This window comes from Tympanuchus pallidicinctus, unplaced genomic scaffold (genome assembly GCF_026119805.1).
Source record: "Tympanuchus pallidicinctus isolate F22 unplaced genomic scaffold, pur_lepc_1.0 scaffold3, whole genome shotgun sequence".
NCBI classification, from domain to species: Eukaryota; Metazoa; Chordata; class Aves; order Galliformes; family Phasianidae; genus Tympanuchus; species Tympanuchus pallidicinctus.
In genome coordinates this window covers 15,443,473-15,466,962 of record NW_026294747.1, presented here as the reverse complement: position 1 = coordinate 15,466,962, position 23,490 = coordinate 15,443,473, and the positions used below count along the sequence as shown (strand labels likewise).

General features: G+C 51.0%; 3 protein-coding genes, 1 long non-coding RNA gene and 1 other non-coding gene across 10 annotated transcripts in view; 1 reads left to right on the top strand and 4 right to left on the bottom strand.

Moving 5' to 3' along the window:
- Positions 1-1,234: 1,234 nt before the first annotated feature.
- On the bottom strand, positions 1,235-4,504 carry LOC128086363 (synaptotagmin-2-like). Its single transcript, XM_052694943.1, has 4 exons — positions 4,042-4,504; positions 3,359-3,478; positions 3,068-3,179; positions 1,235-2,410 (listed from the first exon to the last, which is right to left on the bottom strand). Exons 1-4 carry the CDS (start codon positions 4,417-4,419, stop codon positions 2,109-2,111), a joined length of 912 nt encoding a protein of 303 aa, XP_052550903.1. The 5' UTR covers positions 4,420-4,504; the 3' UTR covers positions 1,235-2,108.
- A 325-nt stretch (positions 4,505-4,829) lies between these two features.
- Positions 4,830-6,120, bottom strand: LOC128086366 (uncharacterized). Its single transcript, XR_008209349.1, has 4 exons — positions 5,981-6,120; positions 5,791-5,908; positions 5,433-5,612; positions 4,830-5,161 (listed from the first exon to the last, which is right to left on the bottom strand). It is a non-coding gene; the product is annotated as an uncharacterized LOC128086366 (long non-coding RNA).
- A 3,819-nt stretch (positions 6,121-9,939) lies between these two features.
- Positions 9,940-18,375, bottom strand: RNH1 (ribonuclease/angiogenin inhibitor 1). Of its 2 annotated transcripts, none has more exons than XM_052694939.1 (10): positions 18,250-18,375; positions 16,858-16,963; positions 15,324-15,494; positions 14,573-14,743; positions 14,017-14,187; positions 13,420-13,590; positions 12,875-13,045; positions 11,611-11,781; positions 11,050-11,220; positions 9,940-10,724 (listed from the first exon to the last, which is right to left on the bottom strand). In XM_052694939.1, the coding sequence occupies exons 2-10, from the start codon at positions 16,941-16,943 to the stop codon at positions 10,637-10,639; spliced, it is 1,371 nt and encodes a 456-aa protein (XP_052550899.1). In that variant the 5' UTR covers positions 16,944-16,963; positions 18,250-18,375; the 3' UTR covers positions 9,940-10,636. The 2 variants fall into 2 exon arrangements, with proteins under 2 accessions (XP_052550899.1, XP_052550900.1); XM_052694940.1 differs by having other exon boundaries at positions 18,262-18,342.
- A 4,539-nt stretch (positions 18,376-22,914) lies between these two features.
- Positions 22,915-22,987, bottom strand: TRNAA-AGC (transfer RNA alanine (anticodon AGC)). The gene has a single exon. It is a non-coding gene; the product is annotated as a tRNA-Ala (tRNA).
- Positions 22,988-23,048: 61 nt separating this feature from the next.
- LOC128086359 (USP6 N-terminal-like protein) overlaps positions 23,049-23,490 on the top strand; it is a 66,955-nt gene continuing 66,513 nt past the window's right edge. For 4 of the 5 annotated variants that reach the window (XM_052694929.1, XM_052694921.1, XM_052694924.1 and 1 more), the window contains exon 1: positions 23,049-23,183. The gene's annotated coding sequence lies outside the window, so the exon portion shown is untranslated. The remainder of the gene's footprint in view (positions 23,184-23,490) is intronic. The other variant, XM_052694927.1, reaches the window with a different exon arrangement.

Below are 23,490 nucleotides of genomic sequence, written 5' to 3'. Positions count from 1 at the left end.
CTTTGGGGCTCATTTTTGACCTTGTCCCTGCCAGGTGCTGTCCCAGCTGCTGCTCAGCACTGAGGTTGGTTTGTCCTCCCCTTGCATCCCCTTTCACTACACAGAATCATAGAATCACAGAGTGGCTTCGGTTGGAAGAAGCTTTGAAGATCATCCAGCTCCAACCCCATTTCTGTGGACTGGTTGCCCCCACCAGATCAGGCTGCCCAGGGCCCCATCCAGCTTCACCTTGAGCACCTGCAGAGATGGGGTACCCACATCCCTTTATGGGCTAGGAAGTGTCTTGAGTATTAAGCAGACATCACCAAGATGGGCTGCTTAGAACACAGCTTTTGTCTTGGTGTTAAGTGCTTGAAAATGGGAATTAGGGGGTTACGATGCCAAAACCTTAATTTGTTTTCCATAATATTAAGGTAAATGTGGATGGATGGCAAATTCATCGCTATAGGAACACAACTGCACCAAGAGGACCCATTCCCAAGGCTCTCTGACAAACCTGGGCTGAGCAAACCAATATCTTTACCCATTCAAAGAACAAATATAATGAATGCTGCTCTGGGCTGAATCAGTTCTACCCGAAGTGGCCTCTCCCCAGATCCTCCTTTTGCTCTGCACATTTCCTTCCTTTGCTTCCACCCTTTCCCCTCCCCAGTGCATCCTGCGCTCACACCTTCATTTCAGCTGCAATCCTCCCAGTTGGGTTTGGGGGCCTGTGAGAGCCAAGCCCTGTTCTAACAACCAGCATCCCACTAACGAGTGCTCCCAAATCAGACTGCCAGCACCTGGGAGGAGTGATTGCACAGAAATAAATCTCCAATTCGCTTTAATAGCTCCAAATTGAAAGTTGCCAGAGGCTAATTATAGCAGCTCTGACAGTTCGAGGATTAAAATTATCTTAATAGTTTAACAGTATAAACACTGACTCATGGCACTGGCAGCCTGCTGAGCAGCACACTCACCTGCACCCCAGAGGTAGTTTTCTTGGCTGTGGGTTGGCCAAGGGATAGGGGAATCTGCACAAGAGGGATATGGCTTGGCTCTAGGGTGGCTTTTTCAGGGATATTTGCCTGCCTATATTGATTTCTGTACCCATTAGTTTATATGCATTAGATATTTGTTTATAGGCCACCCTTTTCTCCCTCAAATTGGAAACACCTGGGTCATCTCAGCTGCTGGGCTGGCAGACTGTGTCCTCTTTTCCACTAGCCTCATTTCACTGCTCTCCACACCAAATAAGCTATTGTGACCTAAATTACAAGGTTTTTTTTTGGGGGGGAGTTGTGCTCTATGCAAAAGCCATCCACGCATCCAACAGTTTTCTCCTAAGGTGACACATCTTGTGATTGAGTGGGGGCGGGAGTTCTGGGGAGCATAGCAAAGAAAAAGGCATTGAAAAGGAAAAGTGGAGCTCCAGCCCTCAGCAGGCAGGCAGGAAGGGGGCTGCTGAGTGAAGGAATGTGTGCTCTGAAAACCTGGGACAGCAGCCAGGAGGTGCGGCAGGAGTATAGGGAATGGCAAAAGGGACTCCTCATATCAGACCAGGACGGAGAGATGGGTGACATTTTAAGCAGTGAAATGTCTTCTTGCCTTTACATTTATTTATTTGCACGTATACAATGAATGTGCCTCAGAAAATCTCCAAGGCCAAAAAACATCAAAATTCAGAAGGATAATTTAGAGATGCAAGCATACCCAGGTCTACAAGCATGTTGGTCCCAGAATCCATGTCTGGTTTGAACTGATGCAAATCACTTCACTTTTTGGTGCCTCCTTATTTCATGAATAGGAGCAGGGACTCCTTCTTCCACTCCTTTTTCCTCTTGCCTACTTAGTGCCTGCCCTGCAATGACCACTGCCCTATTTCCTGCCACAGGGACCAGTTCCCTCCAACCCCGGGCACTTCTGAGATCCTACTGCTCTACTGAAAGTGACATGGGACCACCATGAGCAGCAGAAGCAGTGGAAGGAAGCTAAAGGAGAAGTTACCTGAATCTTACCAAATATGTCAAGCTCTGACTCATCTTTTAGATATATTCGCTGTGATTGCTGCTCATTTGTGCAAGAAAACTCAGCCAGACGACCACAAGGAGCTACAGAAGTCCTCCCCTCTAAATGAGGAGAGGATGCCACTGGGCTACAGGCTGCTGGATGGACTTGGCCATGAGGTCCCAGTGGTCAGCTGCCTCCCTTGCCATGTTCCTACCCACAGTGGCCTGCCCGATGAGGTGCCTGGGCTCAGGGCCCACTTCATAAAGGGAGACGAGCACAGAGCTGTCCCATGCTGCAGCTTGGGGCATGGGGAACAGGAAGGTCTCATTGAAAATGACGAGTGAAGTGTGTGCCTGCGGCCTGGATTTCTGGTGCTTCTGCCTGTGGCGTCTGCAGGAAACATCTATTCTTGCGTATATGCCTGCAACAGGGGGAGACAAAAGGGTAAAGAAGTTGTATTCTAATAGCTGGTAGGACTAAGGGGACCCTCACCATCTCACCATGGTGGAGCCCCATTGCCCAAGGACTTCCTATGAGAAGACACTGCAGCTGTGAAACATCAAACATGGAGTTATAGAAACTAAAAGTGGCTCTACTTCAGCCTTCTCAGGGTAAGGAGCTGTTTACAACTTATCTATGATGCAGAGCATCTCTAAGGCTGCTCTCAGGTGTCTATGGCCTCAAAGGGCAGTCTCCTCCATGGAGATGGAAGGCTGATAGCAGAGCTCTGGTTACAGCCCCAGGGAGTGTGGCATCACCTCTGCACTGCCCCCACCCAGGTTGTCCTCCAGAGGAAAAGCAAATTGGCTTTGGACTGAGGGCAGCAGCCCTGTGATGAGGTCCGGTGTTTGGGTCTCTGCAGAGCAGAGGAATGGGATTCATGGTTGACAGCTGCAGGTTTTATTAGTGTGATGGCCCAATGACATTCAGCAGTGCTTTTCTGCCAAGACTGGAGTATGAGGGCCATGAGAAAGACCTCCCCCCCCAGAACCCCATGCCCATTTGTGTGGATGAGCCCAAGGCAGCAACAGGTAGAGAGGAGCAGCCAGCCCAGACAACAGGGGCACAAAACCCTTACTCTTTTCTGCAGCACTGCAAGGGGGGTAGGTTTTTGCCTTGAGCAGCCCAACCTCCATCCTCTGGGATATGGGCAGGCACCTCAGAGACAGCAGCACCTCTCCCACGACGTCCTGCAGAGGACAGGGGGCATGCAATCAGCAGGTGATTGGGCAGCCCTCCTAGCTACTACCCACACCACACAGATCCCAGGGTACAAGGCAGGAGTTGTTCCTTAAGTGAAGGGATGGCTGTCACAGTGCACAGTCCCTCAAGCCACTGTAAGGGAGCATAGGATTAAGTCATGCATTACCTTTGTGGCCTTCTGCAGTTCTGCACAAAAAACTAAGTTCTGGGAAGCCTTCAGCTGGCTCAGGGCAACCCTGACTTCCCCTAGTGTGGCATTCCTGGAGTATTTGTCAAAATGTTGGACCTATGGGAGAGAGGCAAAAAGCACATCCATGGGGCAAGGTGCAGGACAGGGCAGTGCCTTGAGAGCGTCCCTATAGACCACACGTCCCCCAGGGGCAGCTGCCTGCTCTCAAGGCCTGCTCCTATTGCATCTCTTGGCTTTTGGGATTTGAGCAACAGGGAAAGGTTAGGCTAGGGGCTAGGAAAAGATTGTTCACCAGAGGGTGGTGGGCCTGGAGCAGGCTCCTCAGGGCAGCAGGCATGGCACCAAGCTGCCGGAGTTCGAGAGGCATTGGGAAAATGCTCTCAGACAAAGGGTTTGACTTCTCATTGGTCCTGTGTGAAGCCAGGACTTGGACTCAATGGTTCTTGTGGGTCCCTTTCAACTTGGGATATTCTATGAGCTTGGTTCTTCTCCTGTTGCCAACATCTCAGCAGTTCATGGCCATTCAAGAGGACCTGGTGAGTGAGCCCAGAACTACCCACCTGCCTTGTGTTTCCCCAAAGTGGCAAGAGACAGGAACACTTCAAGAGTGATGAGGGCAGTGTTCTATGTCTACAAGCAAAGGTAGGACCCCATCCCACCTCCATCTTCAGGGTGCTCCTCTCCATCTCAGCATCCTGCAGGGAGCAGACAAAGTGCTCCCCAAAGGTCGTCCCATTGCAGTTCTTCACCGCCCGGCTCTGCCACTCCTGGACCACACACTGGAGCCCAGGGGTGTGGGATGGGACCCGCCGCAGCAGTCGGAGCCAGACGGCCACCTCAGTGTGCCTGCGGCTGGGCAGGCCCCGCACCTCCAGGCCGCTCACCAGCAACTCGCATTGCTCCCTGCGGTACAGCAGGGAGAACTTCAGACTGCCCTGGGAGCTGGGCAGGGGGCTCGGGTCACTGCTTGGGTCTTCAGTGATGCTGCAGGAGAGGCAGGGATGGGGTGCCTCCAGTCCTGCTCCCAGCTCCGCCATCTATGGAAAACAAAAGGAAGAGGAAAGGAGACAGTGTCTTTTAAAACATGGCAAGCTGAATTGTCCTCGTTTTCCTACAGTGGCAGGAAGGTGTGTTGGCAATGGTTGGCAAGCTGGCCCATGTATGGGGGTTGGAACTAGATGATCCTAGAGGTCCCCTTCAACCTAAGCCATTCTATGATCCTGTAGTGCCCTTGCTGGGGCAGGACAGCTGCTCTTTCAGCCTTCTTCCCCTCTTGCTTCACTGTTCTCTCAGCAGCTGCAGCCCCCCAGCAGCCGGTTCGAGCTCAGCAGCTGCTGGTGGTATTTTGGGGCCGTCGTTGAGTCCACTGCCTGCCTTATGGCTTCCTGCACTGCTCTGGGGAGGGCAGCAGGAACTCGAGGAATTTGCGTTATGGGAAACCACAGACATGGGGTGGAATTGGGGGGGAAGGGAAAGGAGAGAAACTTGCCATTGCTCCTGCCCTCAGATTGAACAGATGCTGTATAAAGGAGGAGTAACTAGAAGTGAAACTTGAGATCGAGTTAGTCATCAGCTTTCCCAAAAATTGCACTGCAGGTTTTTCACTTCCCCCAGCACTGGACTTCATATGGCTCTCAGCCTTGCCCAGCACTGATGTACATGCCTCCATATCCACGTCACTCTGCTGGCTGCTGTCAAGCAGAAGAGGCGGCATCTTCTTCCCCCACAGGCCATTCTGTGCCCTCATCTTCACCCCATCTTCACTGCCGTATTTCTTCTCTGTCGGAATAAAGAAAAGCAGTAGGCAATACCCAGCTGGCACAGTGTAGCCACCAGGAAGGGGACAGCCTCGCAATAGGACCTGCTAAGGGCCCACGTTCCCCTCACGGGCAGCACCAGGACAGGGGGGCTGCCCCAGGTTCACACCACCTTCCCAGGAGGAGCCACTCCCCTAGCTGCCCCAGGGTACCTTGACAAGCTGCTTGCCATGGAGTGCCTGTGACAGTCACATAAGTGCTTGGAAGCAGGAAAACCACTACCCAATACTTACTTTTCCCAGTCCTGCTGTGTTTCTGAAGCTGGCACATCTGGTAAGCCAGGATGGTCAAGGCCCCCAGGAGCAAGAGGATGGCTAATGCCAGGATCCCATATTTCCAGGTGCTGGAAATGGGAAGCTGTAAGTTGTGCAACCTGAATGTGATGGAGCTGTTCTGCATGTTATCTTCTTCCTCTGGAAGAAAGAAGGAGGCAAAGGCTCAGCATCAGCATTGCCTCCCCACACTGTGAGGCCTGAGCAGAGCACAGGACAAGGCCTGTATTCAGTCATACGCACTGCAGCTCAGGCCCACACACACAGAATTGGTCACTTTGCTGGGTGTGCAGTATTATTTATGCAGGCTTGTGCTCACCAGATCAGTATCATTTCATCATAGTTCTGCTACTACCACATAGATGGGCATCTGCTGGATTCCATTCCTTTGTCCAAAGCTACTCGCAAAGCAGCCTATAGACTTCCAATGGGAAAGGCTATGAGAAACAGGGCACACCTGTGATTTCTCTACTAGTTTTTTCTCAGCCTGCTGCCTTGCCACCACATACCTCTACTGCCTCCTACAGCCACTGTCCTTCTTGCTTACTACCTTCTGACAATTCCTGATAGAAGATACTCAGGGAAAGCATAGGACTAAGCACAAACACCCAGCAAAACTTTACCCCCTTAATATTTCCCCCACAGTATGCAGTTGAGGGATGCTAATAATGATAATTAACAGGTTTCTTTAATTTCCATTAATTTTTCCAGTTGCCTTTATAAGCAGCAATGGTTTCTACTCTCACTGTATGATCTTCTGCAAAGGAGTATCTCAGCTTTGCCTAATGTTACTTATTCCCTCAAGGAACCTCCCAGTTTTGAGAAGAAACAGAAGCTGTATTTTACTTCTAAGAAGATGACAGAGGTCCATCAGGCTACAGCTTCATGCAGCCTTTCATCACTACTTAGCCTGATTAATCAAAGCAAAGACTGGAAGGAGGGATCCTACCAGAATCTTGGAGCAAGTATCCCTTAAGAGTGTTAGCTCCTACCTAAGGAGCAGGTGGGTATATTTCGGGAGGAACAGGGCTGAGTATTTCATTCCCCTTAACACCTTTATACCCGTTTGCTCTGAATAGGCCTTGGCGTTTTACTCTTTCTCTGATTGCTTAAGATGAGATTAAAACATGATTTTTTGCAGAGACCAAATGCTTTACCCGCTTCTAGCAAATAAAAGTAGCCAAGAGCCAGAGCCCAGCTTTAGACCAGTGCTATTTTAATGTATTACTACTGCTTAATACAAAAATCAGTTGAGTGAAAATCCCTCAGTGTGCACGAGTTCCTCACATCAGAACAGGTTGCTATTAACACCACGTATTTTCTTCTCTGTGTTTTCATTATTGCCTGTATTATCTGTGTTTTCATTGCAGGACCCTGCACAGAGCAATGTGCTGGAGCAGAAGCAACAGCAAAGAACAGGAGGTGGCCGGCAGGAACATCCTTGTGTGAATGAGAGCCAAACCTAAGCCTAAATAAACAGTTCCCTGAAAATGTGAGACTAAGAGAAACATTATAAATCTGCAAAGGAAACTTAACTCTCTGCTAACCTACAGTAAGAAGCTACAGGCTGGCTTAGGTGCAGATCTGAGCATCAAGAGGCATTTGTTGAAAGCAGAGACTTCAGGAAGATCATATTATGAAGATAACCTTTAGCAGACATTGTTGCTCTAAACCTGGCTGCCAGTCACCTGACTGATTTTCATTCTTAATCTGCACCTGAATGAGGAGAATGATGGGCAAGCAGCCATTTAAATAGAGGCAAAAACAAAGCTGAATGTCTCTGTCACCAGCAAGCTTCACCCTCCTGGAGCCTGCCTGAACACCACTTCCTCTCACAGGGGCAGATGTCACAGCAAGGCTGGCTATGGCAGACAGCCCCACTGCTCAGTCTGGCTGTCACCCATTCCCTGATGTGTGAATGACAGCCTGCGGTGGGTCAGGCGCTTCCCTAATGCCTTGTGTCTGCATCAGTGTGGGTAAGAGGAAACACCTCACTTTCTGCTCCTTCCTGAGCCCCCTAACAGAGGCAGCCCCCAGCAGAAACAGCCTGGCAGGCACAGGGGACGTTGCTGCCTTTTCCCCAGTGCCATCAGGATCCCATTCCCAGCTCCTCCCAGAGGCCTAGCTCCCAAATCCTACCTTCAGAAACAGCTTCAGAGCAGGATCCTGGGAGCCCTCCGAGCTTGCTGCCAGCACACGGCACAGGGTTGCTTTGTTGCACCAGGAAAACAAATTCCCAGGAGCCAATATTGACGAAGCCAGAGCAGAACAGGGTGTACGTGTGGAACAATGTGCTGGCTGGGCTGGTGCCTGGGTAACTTCATCATAGCCACAGACAGCTGGCAGTTTGGTTGCCCGCCTAGGAAACGTGGCTGCGAGGATCGTGGAAGCCTTTGCACACATCCCTGGAGCTCTCTGTGTGGTCTCAGCTGTGGCAGAGCCCTCCCTGTGAAGCCATGAGCCTAAAGATACATCTAACGGGTGGTTTTAGCAGTGTGACGCCTGGAAGGTGGGAATGGTGCTTTCCTTTAGGAGCAAGAAGACAATGCTGAGCTCCATGGCTGATACAGGGCTGAGCATTGAGGAGGAGATGAGGAAGGAGGTGGGACCTTTTGGGGCTCGGTACCCCAATTCCTCTATGTGCTGCTTGGTTTGCTGTCCCTGCACAGCAGGGATGAGTTGAGGCCTCAAGCCTGGTGGCAGGAGCTCCAGCAGCAATCAGCAATCCCTTCTGGGCCATTGCAGTGCAGCTGGGGAGTGCCTTTGTGCCTGGAGCTGAAGAGCTTTAGTCATCTGCAACACACAGTTAGCTGAGCACGTCAAGGCAGTATGGCACAGACAGGAGAACTTATCATGGAAAAAGGTAAGTGGGGGTGGGGAAAGCTGGCTCTGGAATGTCCTGTCCCAGTGCTTGTAAGGTCAAAGTTTCCATTCTCTTCAGCCATGTGGCTGTGGATTCCTGTGTACTGTTGATTTACCCTCCAGCTTGGAAGGGGTTATGGTGCATGCAGGGTGGCCTTCCCTCCTCTGGCAAGAGGTTGGCTCCACACAGCCTGAGAACTGCACATTTCTGTGTCCATGCTGGCCAGGAAAGGGTTAGGGGAGGCACTTCTATTATTTCATGTCGATGTGTCTTTTTGCTATTATTAAAACAGTTAAAAAGACATAAAGTGCTGGGGAGGCTGCAGAGTGAGGTATACAGGGTTATTTGCCCAGCATTGGAAAAGATGACAAAAATAATGATTTTTCTGAGGCAAAGGAAGATTTCAGGCAAAAAGTTACTCCCATTGGACCATCTCAGCAGAGGGCCAGTGGGTTTCGGAGGAGTGTGACATGCCTGGGAGGGTCACACCCTGATGATGACTGCTGCTGGCAGTGTTGTTGGAGCACCATGACCTCCCTGCTCCAGATCACATGCTTTTGAGATTGCAGAGGTTCTCCCTGCTACTGCCATCTAGAATGCAAAAGAATGTGCTCTGGAGTCAGGTTCTCTGCTACCCGATCTATTTGGTCTCAGGTGCTGTGGCTTTTTAAGCCACTAGTATTTGTTTGGAGAGCTGAGTTGTCCCTGATGGGGCAGGGTTAGTGGTTTTCTGTGCAGTGTTTGGAAAGCAGTGTTGGGGCTGCGCACTACAGAAGGATGGTGTAGGGAAGCTTGTTTATACTGCCATGCTGGGCTATGCTGGCTTTGCAGTAGCCTTCAGATGTCTGCTATGAACTGAGAGTTAGACCTGGACTTCTTAATCTTTGTAAGAGAAGAGTGGTGGGGAACAAACCTACCCTGCCATTCATGCCTGCCTGAAGGCACAAGTAAACATCTGGGACACATTTGGGGTTTGTGATGACTGCTACAGGAACTCTGCTCATGTAAATGCTTCCTTTGTAAGAACCACTATCAGCTTCTTCCAGATCAATGTTTTGCTAAGCCCAAAAAAAGCCAGTTACAAGGTGAACATGTAGGCATAGGCATCACATGACAAAGCCTGCAGGACTCCTTCAAATCATACACCTAGGTGGGATTTGCAAGTGACCAAAACACCAAGCAACAGCTTTAGGGAGGGAGGTGTCAGCAAACAGGATTTAATTTCACATGCTTCTTTTGCAGGGTTAGCACAGTGCAACACCCAGCTTCTCACCTGCATTTTTTTTTTTTTTTTTTAAGCTACTTTTTCTTTCATTGCAGTGTTCTGGGTGTGTGTCAGCTTTGTTTTCCCTTGCAACAAGGCTTATTAAAATTCTGACTGGGCAAACAGCCTCAGAACTAAGGGCTTGAAGGCTTGCAGCCTTCCTAAGGGTTGACATGTCTCCTCCCAATGTGCTTCAGGCCAGGAACATAACCAAAAGCAAACAGTAAGCAAGGTATTAGTAATAGTGCAGTTCAGAACAGATGGGGGTTGGTCATGAGGGAGAAATATACAGATTCAAGCAATGGATTATATCTTATTTTTATAAGTAGGAGAATGAAGCGTTTAATTATTTGCAAACAGATTTTAATAAAAACTCCTGTAGAACCACTCTTGCCAGAGCAAACAAATCAAACCATTAAATCTTCCCCCACACTAATAGAAACACACAGCATCTTTTGTTGGTAGGAAAAAATCACTCTTCAAGGGATGCTAATTCTGACTGTAAGCAGCTGAAGAGCCACTCCTTTCTCTCTCCTCCAGCAGCCTGGTCACTGCTGCTTTTCTAAGAGCTCCTCTAGGGAAAGGCAGCGATGAGCTTGGTTTTAAACTAAAAAGCACACTTGGTTTTTGGAAAGCTCTCCCCAGAGACCTGGCAAAGGTACCCCCCTGCAACAATACAGGAGGTAGTTCTCCCCTTGCCTTTGGAAAGAAGCTCCCTTTAAAGCCTGACTAATACGTTGTGAGGGATTATAGGATTAAAGAGCTCCTAAAGGGTACAGCCCAGCTTCTAGCAGATGCCCGCTTTATTTCAAGGATAGCGATGCTGCAGTGTAAATGTACAGCACTTTCACGGGCCTCAGTGTTGGCAGATCCAGCGACACACAAGGTTTATCAGCTACCCGGACCCCCGCTCTGGGAATCCACAAGGCTTTTTTTGGTAAAAGCACAATCTATATTAAATTAATTTAGCTTTATGTAAGAAAAGTTCAGATTAAGAAGAGGATGTTGTTTTGACTTTGCTCTGCAGGCAGCCATCACTCATGAAATGATCTTCACATCAGGCCTGGCTTCTTCCAGGGCTTTTAGTTCATCATCCACTTCAGGACCCCAGAAAATGTCGTACAGACTGAACCGAAACAAAACAAGCAAGTTGGGTTAGTGGACATTAAGGTCAGAGAGGGCAGAAAGACACAGATGGCTGTCGTGAGAAGACTAATTAACAGAAGGGGCCCCAGCTAGACTGCAGAGTCCAGTCCAAGTGCCAATAAGGCACCTGTATTATTCCCTCCCCAGCATCACCATCTCCTCCTTCCTGGGCCTAACGGATCAAAGCAGATTCAGCCACTACACCCATGACATCTGGGAGGGACAGGGCATGTTTTGCAGCACGTAGATGGTGTTCCACCCCCCAGGATCACCCATTTGCCCATAAGAACACAAGCACTGCTCACATCAGCTGCTGCATCTTGCAGCTGGGGTTCCTCACGGCTTCACAGAGCTTCATCACACCTTCGTCCTCCAGTGTGTTGTAGCTCAGGTCCAGCTCTGTAAGGTTCTGCTTGGTGACCATGACATTAGCAAGCGTGGCACAGCAGGCTGCGGTGATATCACAGTTGCCCAGCCTGTGGGGAAAAGACAGAGAGGACAGTGCAGTGAGTGCTGGCTCCAGAGGCACCCTATCAACCCCAGCTTGGGCTATGCTGGTGCAGCCCAGAGATTTGCACAGGTCAGCATCTCAGAAACATCAGCAGAGGCTGCTCCGTGGTGTCCCCATGACACCTACTGATGCACCACTGCGTTGCATGTGCAAGACACTGTGACTGTCAGGATACATGGAAGCAACCATGGCTTCCATTTACTTGTGAGGTGGGATAGGTCTAGTTAAACATCAGTATGTGGTATGAATTGTTTCCCGTGAGCAAAAAAACTCCATTGTTATCCCTATCAGCATGCTGTGCTTGGAAGAGAGTAATGCAGTAATGGAGGAGATGACCCCTTAGGGTGTACCTTACCATAGAGAGTGGACATTGCAGTTGGGGTGCAGCAGCCCCTCACACAGGATCTCCACCCCGGCATTGCCCAGCTTGTTTTCCCCGATGTGGAGGACTTGCAGGTGTTTGTTCACGCTTAGAACAGAGCTGACTGCCTTGCAGCAAGCAGCTGTGAGCCCGCACTCTCTAACCCTGCAAAGTAAAAATGATGTGAGGACTCTGGAGATCGGGAGAGCATCAAGCACTGGTTGCTTCTTCATGTTTGCTTCAGAGGACAGTGGGAAGAGAGGAACAGAAGCCTTCCCACAGTTATTGAACTTTTCTCAATCCCTGCCTGCCTAACCCTTTCTAAGCAGCACTTCTCCCACAGACAACGTTCGGGATCTTTATCTCAGAAAACTAAAGGGGTGCTTGCCTGCAGACGTCTGTGCTGCTCACAGTCACTCTCAGCCCCACAGGTGCTCCTGGGGCACCTCACCAATTCCCACACCTCTGGGGCAGGACAGGAACCGATGAAAGGAGCTGGTCCAGCAACGTAGGAGAGCTAAAGTGCTGCCTGCTAAAGTTCTAATGGAAGTACAATGTTCATCTCCAGGCCATGCAGTATCAGACCATCCCAACAAATAATGGAATGCTGACAGCAGAGGATGCTGAAAACGCTTTTTGACATTCAAGCATTCTCTGGTCAGATTTAGACCATCATGTGGACAGCACAGGTTTCAGTCCTGACTTTTATCCAGTCCTTCAAAGAGGCAGCAATTATACATTTCACTAACTGCCAAAGACAGAACCTGCACTGTGCTACAGCTTTTCATGGAAAGCATTTTCTTGCCAGCTTTCTCAGGACATATACTTGAAGCTGCAGTACTTGAGACACGAGCTTTCTAATTTTGGCTCCTCAATGACAGCTTGCATTTCAGTGGAGAAGCTGAGACAGCTCATCACAACACTCATTTCACTATTACTTGAGGCCTTTCAAACTTCTGACACAACTTCTTAGCTGCCATTTGTGGCAGAATAAAATATATTAGGTGGATGCTTTCCAAGTAATGCTTGGTCTCCTATTGCTTATAACAGGATCACAGAATTGCAGGAGCTGGGGAGGGACTTCTGAAGATCATCTAATCCAACCCCCTGCTAAACCAGGTTGACTACAGGGCAGATCTTCAAAGAAGTGTAGAAACACTACTAGTGGACTAGAAACATCTAGTCCACAAGTCTATATCTTTTAGGTAAAAGATGTCTGAAGAACTGTCCCAACTGTGGCTTTATGTTAGCAGCTCACCATAGCTCCTGGAGATGAGCTCTGGGATCCTTGAGCGCCTGACACAGCATTTCCATTCCAGAGTCCCTCAGGTTGTTGTCTATCAGACTGACCTCTAGGAGGGTCTCTTTCGTACTGAAGACTCTGGAGAGATCTTTACAGCTAGCACTTGTGAGGTCACAGTCCCATAACCTGCAGGGAAGAACAAAATATTATTTTGCCCCAGTAATTATTTAGATCAGAAAACAGAGTTCTATGTTAGCATTGTGAACTTCTGGTTACAGCATTTCATTTTCTTCTGTCCTTCACAAAACTCATCCGTTCATACAAGCTTTCTCCTTACTCCCCATCCTTTGCACCAAAAGCTCTGCCTGAACCAGAAGATGAATTTGAACATTCATAGAGTTCCCACCCAGCTCAGAGCAGCCATGAGCTGGCAGCACAGACACCCTTGTTTCACTAGGGGGTGTAACTGGGAAGCTTTCCACTTAGAAGCAAACGAGCAACACAGTGCAGACAGCTCACAGGCCGCCAGAGGGATTCAGGCACACCCTGTCTACACTTACCATAGCTTCTGGATCTTGCAGTTGGGATGTAACAGTCCTTGGCACAGGAGGGCCAGCCCGGCGTCCCCAATCTTGTTATCCCCCACAGCCAGATCCAGCAGAGAGGGCTTGTTGCTCAGAACCGCGCTGATATCCCGACAGCTGTCGCTGGTTATCCCACAGTTCTCCAGGCTGCAGAAACAAACACACATTGAGCTGCTGCTCCAGACTGGCTGCAATCCGCCACCTCCAGTTTGGACAGGAAAAGGGCTGTGGAATGGCTCCCTGCTGCAATCTGGATGCTGTGACTGCTCCTCCATGCTCAGACACCAGCAAGTAGTTACAAGTTAAACTTGCAGTTATGAGTTTAACCTGGCATAGGGGCTCACACTCTACCATATGATGTAGGAGTGAACTCAGAATCATGTGATAGTTAAAAACAAACACAAAACCTGAAAACCCTGGACATGCACTTTTGATTTCAACAGTTACAGAAATCTGAGCCAGCAAAATGCTGGCCTGAACTTCAGGCATTCTTGACAACAGTTTCTCCTTTTTAGGCACGGCAGGAACAGCAGCAGGACTATCTGCAGTCAGAGATGACCAGCTTCTCCTTACTGTAGTAACTCTAAGTCGCAGCTTGCCTCCACCAGCCCCCGGCACAGCTGCTTCACAGCTGTATCTCCCAGCGTGTTGTTACTCAGGCTGAGCTCCTTCAGGGTGGGCTTGGCTTGCAGGGCAGCATTGAGAGCTTCTACGATATCAGCAGTCAGTTCACAATACTCCAGCCTGCAAGGAGAGAAGAAATCCAGGCAAAACCAAGTATTGAGTGTCTTGCTACCCCCTCAACATTGGCAAAGTGTACACTGGCCAGGGCAGAAAACGTGCTGGTGGGGTCTACTTGGAGACTAGGCAGCGAGTGAAATGAGAAAGAACCCTGGGATGTCAGAGACATCTTGCATTACTAGCCATCACTGCCAAGAGGGCTAAAATGCCTATGGGAACAGGCACCCAGCTATGAAGAATCCTGAAGACCCACTCCCATAAATTAATGTGGCCACATTCAAACAAAACAAAAAGAAATCCACAGCTGGCCACAGAACTGTGCTTGTCTCAAGGGCAAGCAAGACAAAGCTGAACTGCTGGATGACCAAAATGCCCAGTGGCTACTTACTGCAGCTTCTGCAGCTTACAGTTGGGGTTCATCAGCCCTTGGCACAGCACCTTCACCCCAGCAGTTCCCAGTTTGTTATCGCCCACATGCAGCTCTGTCAGTGACGGCTGTGCACTGAGGACGGAGCAGAGAGTCTCACAGCTGGCACTGGTCAGGTTGCAGTTCTGCAGCCTAAAGGAGAGGTAGTGGAGGTGAGAGAAATGCATCCCCACAACTACAGAGGATCTTCTGGGAGAGGTGTGCCTGCTGAGGTTTGCCGCTGGCCCTCTAGATAGCTGTTTCCATCCAGGTAAGTATTGCTATTTTAAGTATCCAGAGTAACTAAAAATAAAAATCTCATTCAACTTGGCTTAAAACCCTGGACACACCATTTAGAAGTTTTACTGTGTCCTATAAGAAGGATCTATGAAGCTGATCCTTCAGCTCTCAGGCTGGGAGAAGTTATGCGGCAACCAAGTTGTTATTGCTATAGGCTGTTTGAAGTTATGAGACATCATGCTCTTGTCATAGAGGAGTGTCACCCATAGCAGTGCTAACTTTGAATCGGGTTTGGTTGGCTCCCAGCAACAGCCTTTTGCTTGGTTCCTAGAGACAGAAGCAAAAAAATGGCTGTTTTCAAAGCATATGATCTAGATAACGGCTGAGTTGCACCATCATGGCTCTAGTACTAAACCACACACCAGGTAGCCTTGTGACTTCATCTACAGCACTCTGCAAATATATTAGAGCAAGACAATCAGTGGGGACTTACCACAACTTCTGCAAACTACAGCTCGGTGTCAACAAGCCTTTAGTCAGGTACTCAATGCCTGCATCCCCCAGCTCGTTGTTGTTCAGCTTCAGCTCTTTGAGGGATGGATTCGTATGGATGACTGAGGAGAGATCCTTGCAGTTACTGCTGGAGAGATTGCAATCATCCAGCCTGAAAGAGAAGCAAACACAGAGCACATTAGTCCTCAGAGTCATGCTGCTCTCCTTGGCTGAAGAGCTCCCTATGAAAGCAAAGCAGCTGACTTATGTGTCCTAGGAACGGCATGGAGCTGTGTCAGGGGAGCGTCCAGTGGGTGTTAGGAAACGGTTCTTCACCAGAGGGTGGTCAGGCACTGAAGGGACTGGATGGCAGCTTCCCAAAACACAGGCTGTGCTATGCAAATGCAAGACTTATGCTCCTTTGGCAGGGCTGGAAGATGATGCACCCTCATCAGAACTTTACCAGCAACAAACTACCAGCATCTGAAGCCACATCTAGCTAGCACCCGGCTTGCAGGCTGTCAGACAGGTTCTGCACCAACACCAGCCAAACTGCGTCTTCAGCCAGGTTTCCCAGCCCCAGAGATGCACTCGGCAATCTGGTGTCCTGTGGATGAGTCACGGCCTCTCTTAAGCACAACTTCCAGCATGCAGGAGTGTGCAGCACAGCAGGGGCATCTCCCAATGGAATTGTGTTCAACACTGTTGAACAGCCCCCAACACAGCTACTCCCATTCACTATGCCTTGAGCATCCTATCCTCTGCTCAGGACACAGCCATTCCCCTGCTTTCTACTTACTACCCAATGCAGCCCTCAGGAAGCCCACGAAGTTTGCCTGCAAAAAATACTCTTCTGAAAAACAACAGGAAGTCACCCTCAACCTGCCTGACCTCCTCCAATCCACAGCTGGCTGGATGTGGCCTATCCTCTCCAGCCCAAGCAGGAAGATGCCAGCTCACAGAAGGTGAATTCCCAGCCAGCAGAGAGGAAAGCATGCAGAACAGATCTGAAGTCTCACCCCAACACCCAGTTTACACTATGAAGCACAGTTCCCCTCTAGGGGCTTGCTCAGCATGCAGGGTGGGCACTTCTGATGGCTGAATGAAGAATCAAAAAATGGTGGCATGTGGCTTGTGCATAACAATTAATGAACAGTCACTTGGCAGCATGTGAACTGCAGCCCAGAGAGCATGCAACTTAATGAGCACAAAGGAGAGACGCCTTCCCCCACAGGAGGGATCTCACTGCCAAGAAAGACAGAATTACCAAAGCGATGGTCAGCGTTGGTTACACGTAGGTAACCAACTGAGATACTGCCTGGCTGCGTGTGCACAACACACTACAACGGCAGCGTTCATTCATACTGACGGTTGCTTATCTCTAGACCAGAAAAAAAACCAAAAACCCTCTTATCTTTTTAATCAACAGGTTGTGCAAAAATATGTAGAACCGTCCCTGCTCCCATGCAACTGTTAAGTCACAAGTGAACAATACCACAGCCCAATTTCACTAGTGAAACACACTGCATTAATACCTGATGCTGCTGCAGGACTTCATGGTGGGCAGAAGCTCAGCCCACCTCGATGGGTTCATCTCCTCACACTGGATGTCAAGGTCCATTTTGAAAGTTGAGAAAAGATCTGAAAAGTTTAAATCCAGCAGTTATTTTTGCTATTGAACAAGAAGCAAGTGCAGCAACCATCTTCAAACCCACACAGTGCAGCTCTTTTCACAATCACAGAATGAATGCCTGTCCCCAGAAGGTGGAACACAGAGGTGAGGGAGAAGTGTTCCTCCACCACTTGGTTCCCAAGCCTTGACAGGTCACTCCAATTGGGCCAGTCAAAGTGCAAAGAGCAGGGCAAGCAGGGATCTCCTTTGCTCCACAAGTCAGATGGCACTTTTGAATGAGCACAGCCACAGCAAACAGACAGGAGAGCACAGTGAGGCTGAGAGCTAAGCTCTGCACTGAGCCTACAGTGGGCAGTGCTAAAGCCAGAGGTGACAAAAAAGTTTTGGCAACTCAGCCACGCTAACATGACTCAGTCATGATTAGTCATGATGCAGTCAGATTCCAGGGAACTCATTTTTAAGAAAATTGACCTCTTGAGTTACCACGTTGGAATGAGGCAGCTGAAAAAAAAGAAAAAGGAAACCCCCCGTGCTGCTGAAGTGCTGTTCATTGCTGCTCTTCCTCATTCCCATCACCTCCGGTGCCACAAACACGGGGCACGGTGCTGCCTGGCACCCCAACAGCTGCTGGGCTGTATGGGGAATGCAGGGATGCTCCGCACCCCAAATCTGTGCCAGGAGCGGCGCTGCCTGAACACATGGAGGAAACAGCAAGCTCCGGGACGGCAGAACGGCGTGCAACTGGGTGTGCAAGATAGGAACTGCTGTGTAACTTGGGCAAGCTGTGCTCTTCCGAAGGGTGGAAGCCCCGTCTGAAAGCAGGACTCGGTCAGGCAGTGTCGGGGGGAGCGCAGCCGAGCCCCACGTATATACAGGCGGGGTAACGCGGTGCCAGCGGTCGGGCCGAGCCAAACCGGTGGAAAGAAGCGAGCAAACAGCACAAAGTGTTGCAAAACCCAGCGAACGCCTCCATCCCGCTCGCTGCATTCTTCTCCTTTTCTCCCCCCGCGATCACAAAGGGCTCCCGCTGAGCGGGCACCGCTCGGAGCATCCCCGGGCCCCGCTCTCCACCGCCCCCTCCCAACCCCCGGCATCCTCCCTCCCTTCCCGCATCTCGGTTAACGCTTAAGGCCGACAGTTGCCGAGACCCCCGGAGTGCGGGAAGCAGCGCCGTGCCCGGTGTCGAGCTCTCCCCAGAAAACCTCCCCCCAGCCACCCGGTCCCGCCGCTTCCCGGAGCGCTCCCGCGGCCCTCGGCTCTCTCCCCGCTCCCGCTCGCGGCCCCGTCGCCGTACCTTCGCCCGTACCTCCGCGGCCTGGCCCTACCCACACCCGCCGAGCCGCCGCCGCCGCCGCCGCCGCCGCCCGCCCGCAGCGCCCGCCCGTCCCGTTCCGTTCCGCTCCGCTCCTCCCTGCAGGGTGGCTCCGCGCCGCCGGACGGGGAGGAGCGCGTCTGCCGCTCCTCCTTCCACGCTTCCCTTTCCTCTCTCCTCAGTGTTTTCTTCCCGTCGTCTCTTTTACCCTCGTTCTCTCCTCCCTCTGCCCTTTTTTCCTGTACTCCCCTTGTTTCCCCTCTTTTCTTTCCCCCTCTTCCTTCTCCTTTCTTTCCCCTTCCCTTTTTTTCCTTTCTCCCCGCTCTTTTCTTCCTCTTTTCTCCCTTCTTTCTCATACTTTCTCCCTCATTACCCTCTACCCCTATTTTCCCCCACCCCTCTAATCCCTCACCCTCAGAGCAGAGGCACCAGGGCACATCGCTGTAGATAAGGGATGCACGGGGGACCAGAGAACCAAAAGTTACACATTGAGATATCCCTCTTGGACTGGGAACTGACTCCTTCCTACGGGCTGTTTGGGGACAACAACAAAACCTATTCCTCAGTGTTCTGGTGGCTGCTTATGGGGGCAGCTTGAGGGGCACGTATGGTGCCCTCCGTGCCCTCTCCCAGCCCCAGTGGCATAATTTTCTCCCCTGCTCCCTCCATTAGTGCTGCTTCAAGCCATGTGAAATGCAACCCTGGGCTGCACGCACCCATCCAACACCGTGCAGCAGTGCTGCCTGCACATGGCTGGGACTGGGGCTCACTCATCATCACCCAGTTCTTGTCCTCCTCCCACAACTGGCTGCTCCCCAGCTTGCTGTTGTTTCCTGGTACTTCTAACCATGGTGAAAACTCCTTCAGCCTTTCACAGGGCAGGGCAGGGAAAGGCTGCAGAGTGCTGAGAGCTCTCTGAATGGCACACTGAGCTACCTTCCCTCACCCACCAGAATCTTGGCTTCTCTGATGTTTGTACTCCCACAAAGCACCCCGTGCCCCCAGCTCACTCGACAGCTCTCCGACACAGCAGAACCTTCGGTCCTCCCCTTCGCTAAAAGCAAAAGGGAAATTTTAAGGAGCTCCCAGGCCTGGTGGCATGCTGATACATACCTCTCTGCTCAGGTCTGCGTGGCAGGCAGGCAGATGCTTTCCTTCTGCTGTTACTATGCAACCTCTGCTGTGCCCATGGTATCTGCTAGAGGGAGAAGGGCGTTGTTGCGTTGTGGTTGTGTTTTTCCTCCTTGGTGTAGATGGACTGCAGAATGGGTGGCACCAATGATCACTGCCCTGTTTCACTGCAAATTCCAAAGGCTGGCAGTGGTCGCAGCAGGATGTGGTCTGGCAATGGTGCCAGAGTGAGCTTCCCACAAAACCCAATGGTCACAGAGGCAGTTTAATGTTCATGGATGGCCATTTGTCCCTGCCACCTGTGCCAGGAGCCATGCTTCACACCGGGCTGTCCTCTGGCCTGCAGCCTTGGGTCATCGGATTCCTGTAGGGGCAGGAGAGTGGCTGCATGGACAGCCCCGTGTGAGTGTGATAACAGCACAGCAAGCCTGCAGCCTTGTTTTGCATTCTTTTCTCATCTCTTTGCTCCCAAGGTCTGAGTTTGTCTGAGCTGGGGCATGAGGAATCATGTAAGGGATAAGAGGATGCGTGGCTTTGAGATGGCACAAGGCAACCAGCAGGTGGCTAACAGAAGTTGGGTGGGGAAGGATGCTGCAGGCAGTGGGGGATGGCTTTTTTCGCCTGGCAGGAAGGCTACGAGCATAAGGGAGTCTGTAGAAGAGGCTGCAACAGTGCTCTGAAATTGCATCTTATTGTCATCTCTACACACAGTGTGGAGAGAGCAAAACACAGAGCTGTACAGGAACACAGTAAGTGCACACTGCTGGAGATCTGCTTGCAGAGCCAGAAACCCCTTTGCCCCCTTGGCTGACTTCACTGTGGGGACAACTGGGGGCATCTTGGGAACAATCAAATGGCATTTCTGCAGCAGACAGGGTATCCCACTCACAGGATACAATACACCCTGGAGGAATGGTGCACACCTGCCTCCCAGCTGGGTTTCTCTCTTCTTTAGGCTGGCATTAAGGAGAGCACACCGCTATCCATGGGCGTTGGAACTAGATGATCTTTGAGGTCTCTTTCAACCCAAGTCATTCTATGATTCCATGGGCATAGGGCAGCCCTGTGTCCTGGAGAGGTCAGGACACATCTCTGCATTTAAGATGACTTTATATTAAAGCTGATGTCCATATGCACATGACCTAGAGCAAGCAATCCAGACGGCTACTTAAATTGTCTCAGAATTAAACTCATTAGCATAAGCTGAAAGCTCTGTCTTTCTGCCCTCCAGCACTCTGCCATTCTGTCCTCTCCGCTCTCACCATGCCTTTGTGCGTGCGCTTAATTGCAATTAAAAACATTAGAATTTTCAGCGTAATGACAGCTCTTTTGCTAGCTTGACCGTGTGAAGCCTACCAGCAAACCATGAGTTGTGGCAGCAAGTTGTAGGAATGCACTCAGCCCCATCTGTCACACTCAGAGCCCAGGTTTGGCCGTTGGCACTTCCTCTCTCTGTCAACCCGTCCTTCTGCCTGAGAGCCATTTGTTCCTAGAGCTTGTGAAGATTTGTGGGGGGAGGAAATGCAGAACGCGGGCCATTCCTCAAGAGCCAGCAGGCTGATAAAGCTCTTGGAAGGGAAAAAGCAGCCCCAGCATCTGTGGAGCCGGGGTGGAGAATCTGATACCAGGACTCAGAGCCACAGTGCCACAGGAACAGCACAGGGGAGGTCGATCAGCACATGCTGCTGGCAAGCAAGTGGCCTGGGGTTGCAAGCTTTGAGCTCCTGACAAATGGGAGCAAACGCTCCCCAGCTGCATGTGTGCAAACATATGGTAGCTCTGTGCTGTGACGGCTCAGCAGAGATTCCCACAAGAAAGCCATTAGGAGGAATGGTTTGGCTCTCTGATGTGGTCGTCTTGTTCTTGTAATAGAGAAGCTGCTCTCTTTGTTTCGTACTGCGTTTATTTTGGGGGTGAGGGTTGTTATAAGGAAATAGTGCTTTGAGTATTTGTGCAATATATTGTCCTAAGGCGTACAGTTCCTGGCTATGGTCACTGCTTGGCTGGACAAGAAGCATGCTGTTAGTTAACGAGAGAGGCTCCAGAGCTCTGAGCTGATGGAGGAGCTGCTCAGCACAGCAGCAGCCGAGCTGCAGAGGGCGGTGCAGCCCCAGCTGTGCACATTCGGGCTCTCGGGGCTGCAGTCACCCAGGGGACAAAGGTCCAGGGCTGAAGCGTGTGAATGAGTGAAGCTGTTCTTTGCAGCTAGTGGGGGAAAGAGAGAATCAGACCATAAATACACCCATATTTCGCCTTGGAGTCTCCTTACATCGGCTGTGCAGCAGCTGATGAAAGAGGGGTCTGTGACAGATCTCAAGTTCCCATTAAATCCTGCTGCACACGAGTATTTGAACCATTCATACAGCTTTGAAGACTGCTGCAGTGACAGCTGGTTATTGCATGAGTTTGTCCGGGACTCCAAATCCTCAATATAAATCACTCTTAAAAGATGAGAACAAACTCTTCACCTCCATCCATTCATCTGCCTTTCAGACCTCAGTCTGGCTGTTATCTTCTGGAAGGGGCTGGGAGGTGTCAGCAAAGCAGTCTCTCTCCACTGAGAATCCATGGAAATTTATACAAAACGATCACTTCGCAGAAATGCATCCTCTTTTAACCTGGTTGTTTTTGCTGGGATCCGTCCTATTTGCGTGGCTTTGCTGCTTAAAAAGAAGGGTGGTGAGGACAGAATGATTTTCAAAGAGTGTGGTTACAACCTGCAGGAGGAAAAGTGCACATGGTCCTCAGCCGGGGTACAGCACTGCCCTAACTGTCCAAGAAGATCGTGGCAGTGCAGCGTGGCCCTGCAAAGCCTGTTTGTGTGAGCTGATCCTCCCCCTGTACTCAGCACTGGTGAGGCCGAACCTCGAGTGCTATGTTCAGTGTTGAGCCCCTCACTTCAAGAAGAACACTGAGGCCCTGGAGCGTGTCCAGAGGAAGGGCAATGGAGCTGTGTGGGGTCTGGAGCACAACTCTGACGGTGAGTTGCTGAGGGAGCTGGGATTGTTCAGTCTGGAGGAGGCTCAGGTCAGACCTTATCGCTCTCTATAACAACCTGAAAGGAGGTTGGGGTGTCTTCTCCTGGGTAGCAGCAACAGGATGGGAAGTAATGGCCTCAGGTTGCACTGGGGGTGGGGGTTAGATTGGATATTAGGAAAAAATTCCTCACGGAGAGGGTTGTGAGGCATTGCGGCAGGCTGCCCAGGGCAGTGGCTGAGTCACCATCCCTGGAGGTATTTAGAAGACATACAGATGTGGTCCTTAGAGAAGTGGTACACCTGTCACTGCTCAGTCGGACTCGATAACCAAAGAGATCTTCTCCATCCTAAATGATTTCTACAATGCTGTGAGTCCTTTTTAAATGAATATGTAAAAAGTTTCTTTTTTTAATAGCAAAATACATTTACAGATCATAAGGACAGACTGCTTACGATCACGTCGCCCATCTCCAGCCCCCAGCCCAAGAAAGGTGAAGTAAACGAAGGTGCCTTGAGTATAGAATGAGGAAAGAAAAACTGGAGAATGCGGGCATCGATCCCGCTACCTCTCGCATGCTAAGCGAGCGCTCTACCATTTGAGCTAATTCCCCACCCGTCTGTCCAGTTGTCTCGTGCCTCCTCTATTCTCGTCTCGCGAGACGCTGCCACCTCGCCTGGAACACTCGGCCCCGCGCGGCCTCCCACTGCGCCTGCGCAAAAGAGCGCGCGGGCCGGGCCGGGCGTTGGGGCGCGCGCCGGAGGATGGGATGCGCGGCGAGGCTGGGAGCTGCCGGCCGCCCGCCTGTGGTGAGGAGCGGCGGGGCGCGGAGCATCGCGGGGCTTTGTGCGGGGAGGGCGCGCGGGAGGATGTCGGTGTGTGTGAGGGTGTCCGGGCGGGGGATGCGGGGGGCTCTGCGCGCCTCTGCCGCTCCCCAGGTTCCCGCCGTACTGCCACCGCATCCCCCTTTCCCCGCGCGGAGAACCCCCCGGAATGGAGCTGCGGTCTTCCGAGGCGGAGAAGTCGTTGCGTTCTCTGCTGTTCTCGCGTGGCGGCTGCGAGGGGCTGCGGGACGGCGGGGCGGCGTGTGGCACGGCGGCGTGGGGCGGGCGCCGC

Bases quoted from the DNA above. Each gene is read 5' to 3' on its own strand.
- RNH1 (XM_052694939.1), bottom strand. From the start codon at position 16,943: ATGGACCTTGACATCCAGTGTGAGGAGATGAACCCATCGAGGTGGGCT. The intron at 15,495-16,857 runs GTATTAATGCAG...CTTCTCTTTCAG, and splicing joins AAGTCCTGCAGCAGCATCAG to GCTGGATGATTGCAATCTCT. The intron at 11,221-11,610 runs GTAAGGTACACC...TTTTCCCCACAG, and splicing joins TGCAATGTCCACTCTCTATG to GCTGGGCAACTGTGATATCA.
- LOC128086363 (XM_052694943.1), bottom strand. From the start codon at position 4,419: ATGGCGGAGCTGGGAGCAGGACTGGAGGCACCCCATCCCTGCCTCTCC. The intron at 3,479-4,041 runs GTGGGATGGGGT...TCTCTCCCATAG, and splicing joins GGAGCACCCTGAAGATGGAG to GTCCAACATTTTGACAAATA. The intron at 3,180-3,358 runs GTAATGCATGAC...TGTCCTCTGCAG, and splicing joins AACTGCAGAAGGCCACAAAG to GACGTCGTGGGAGAGGTGCT.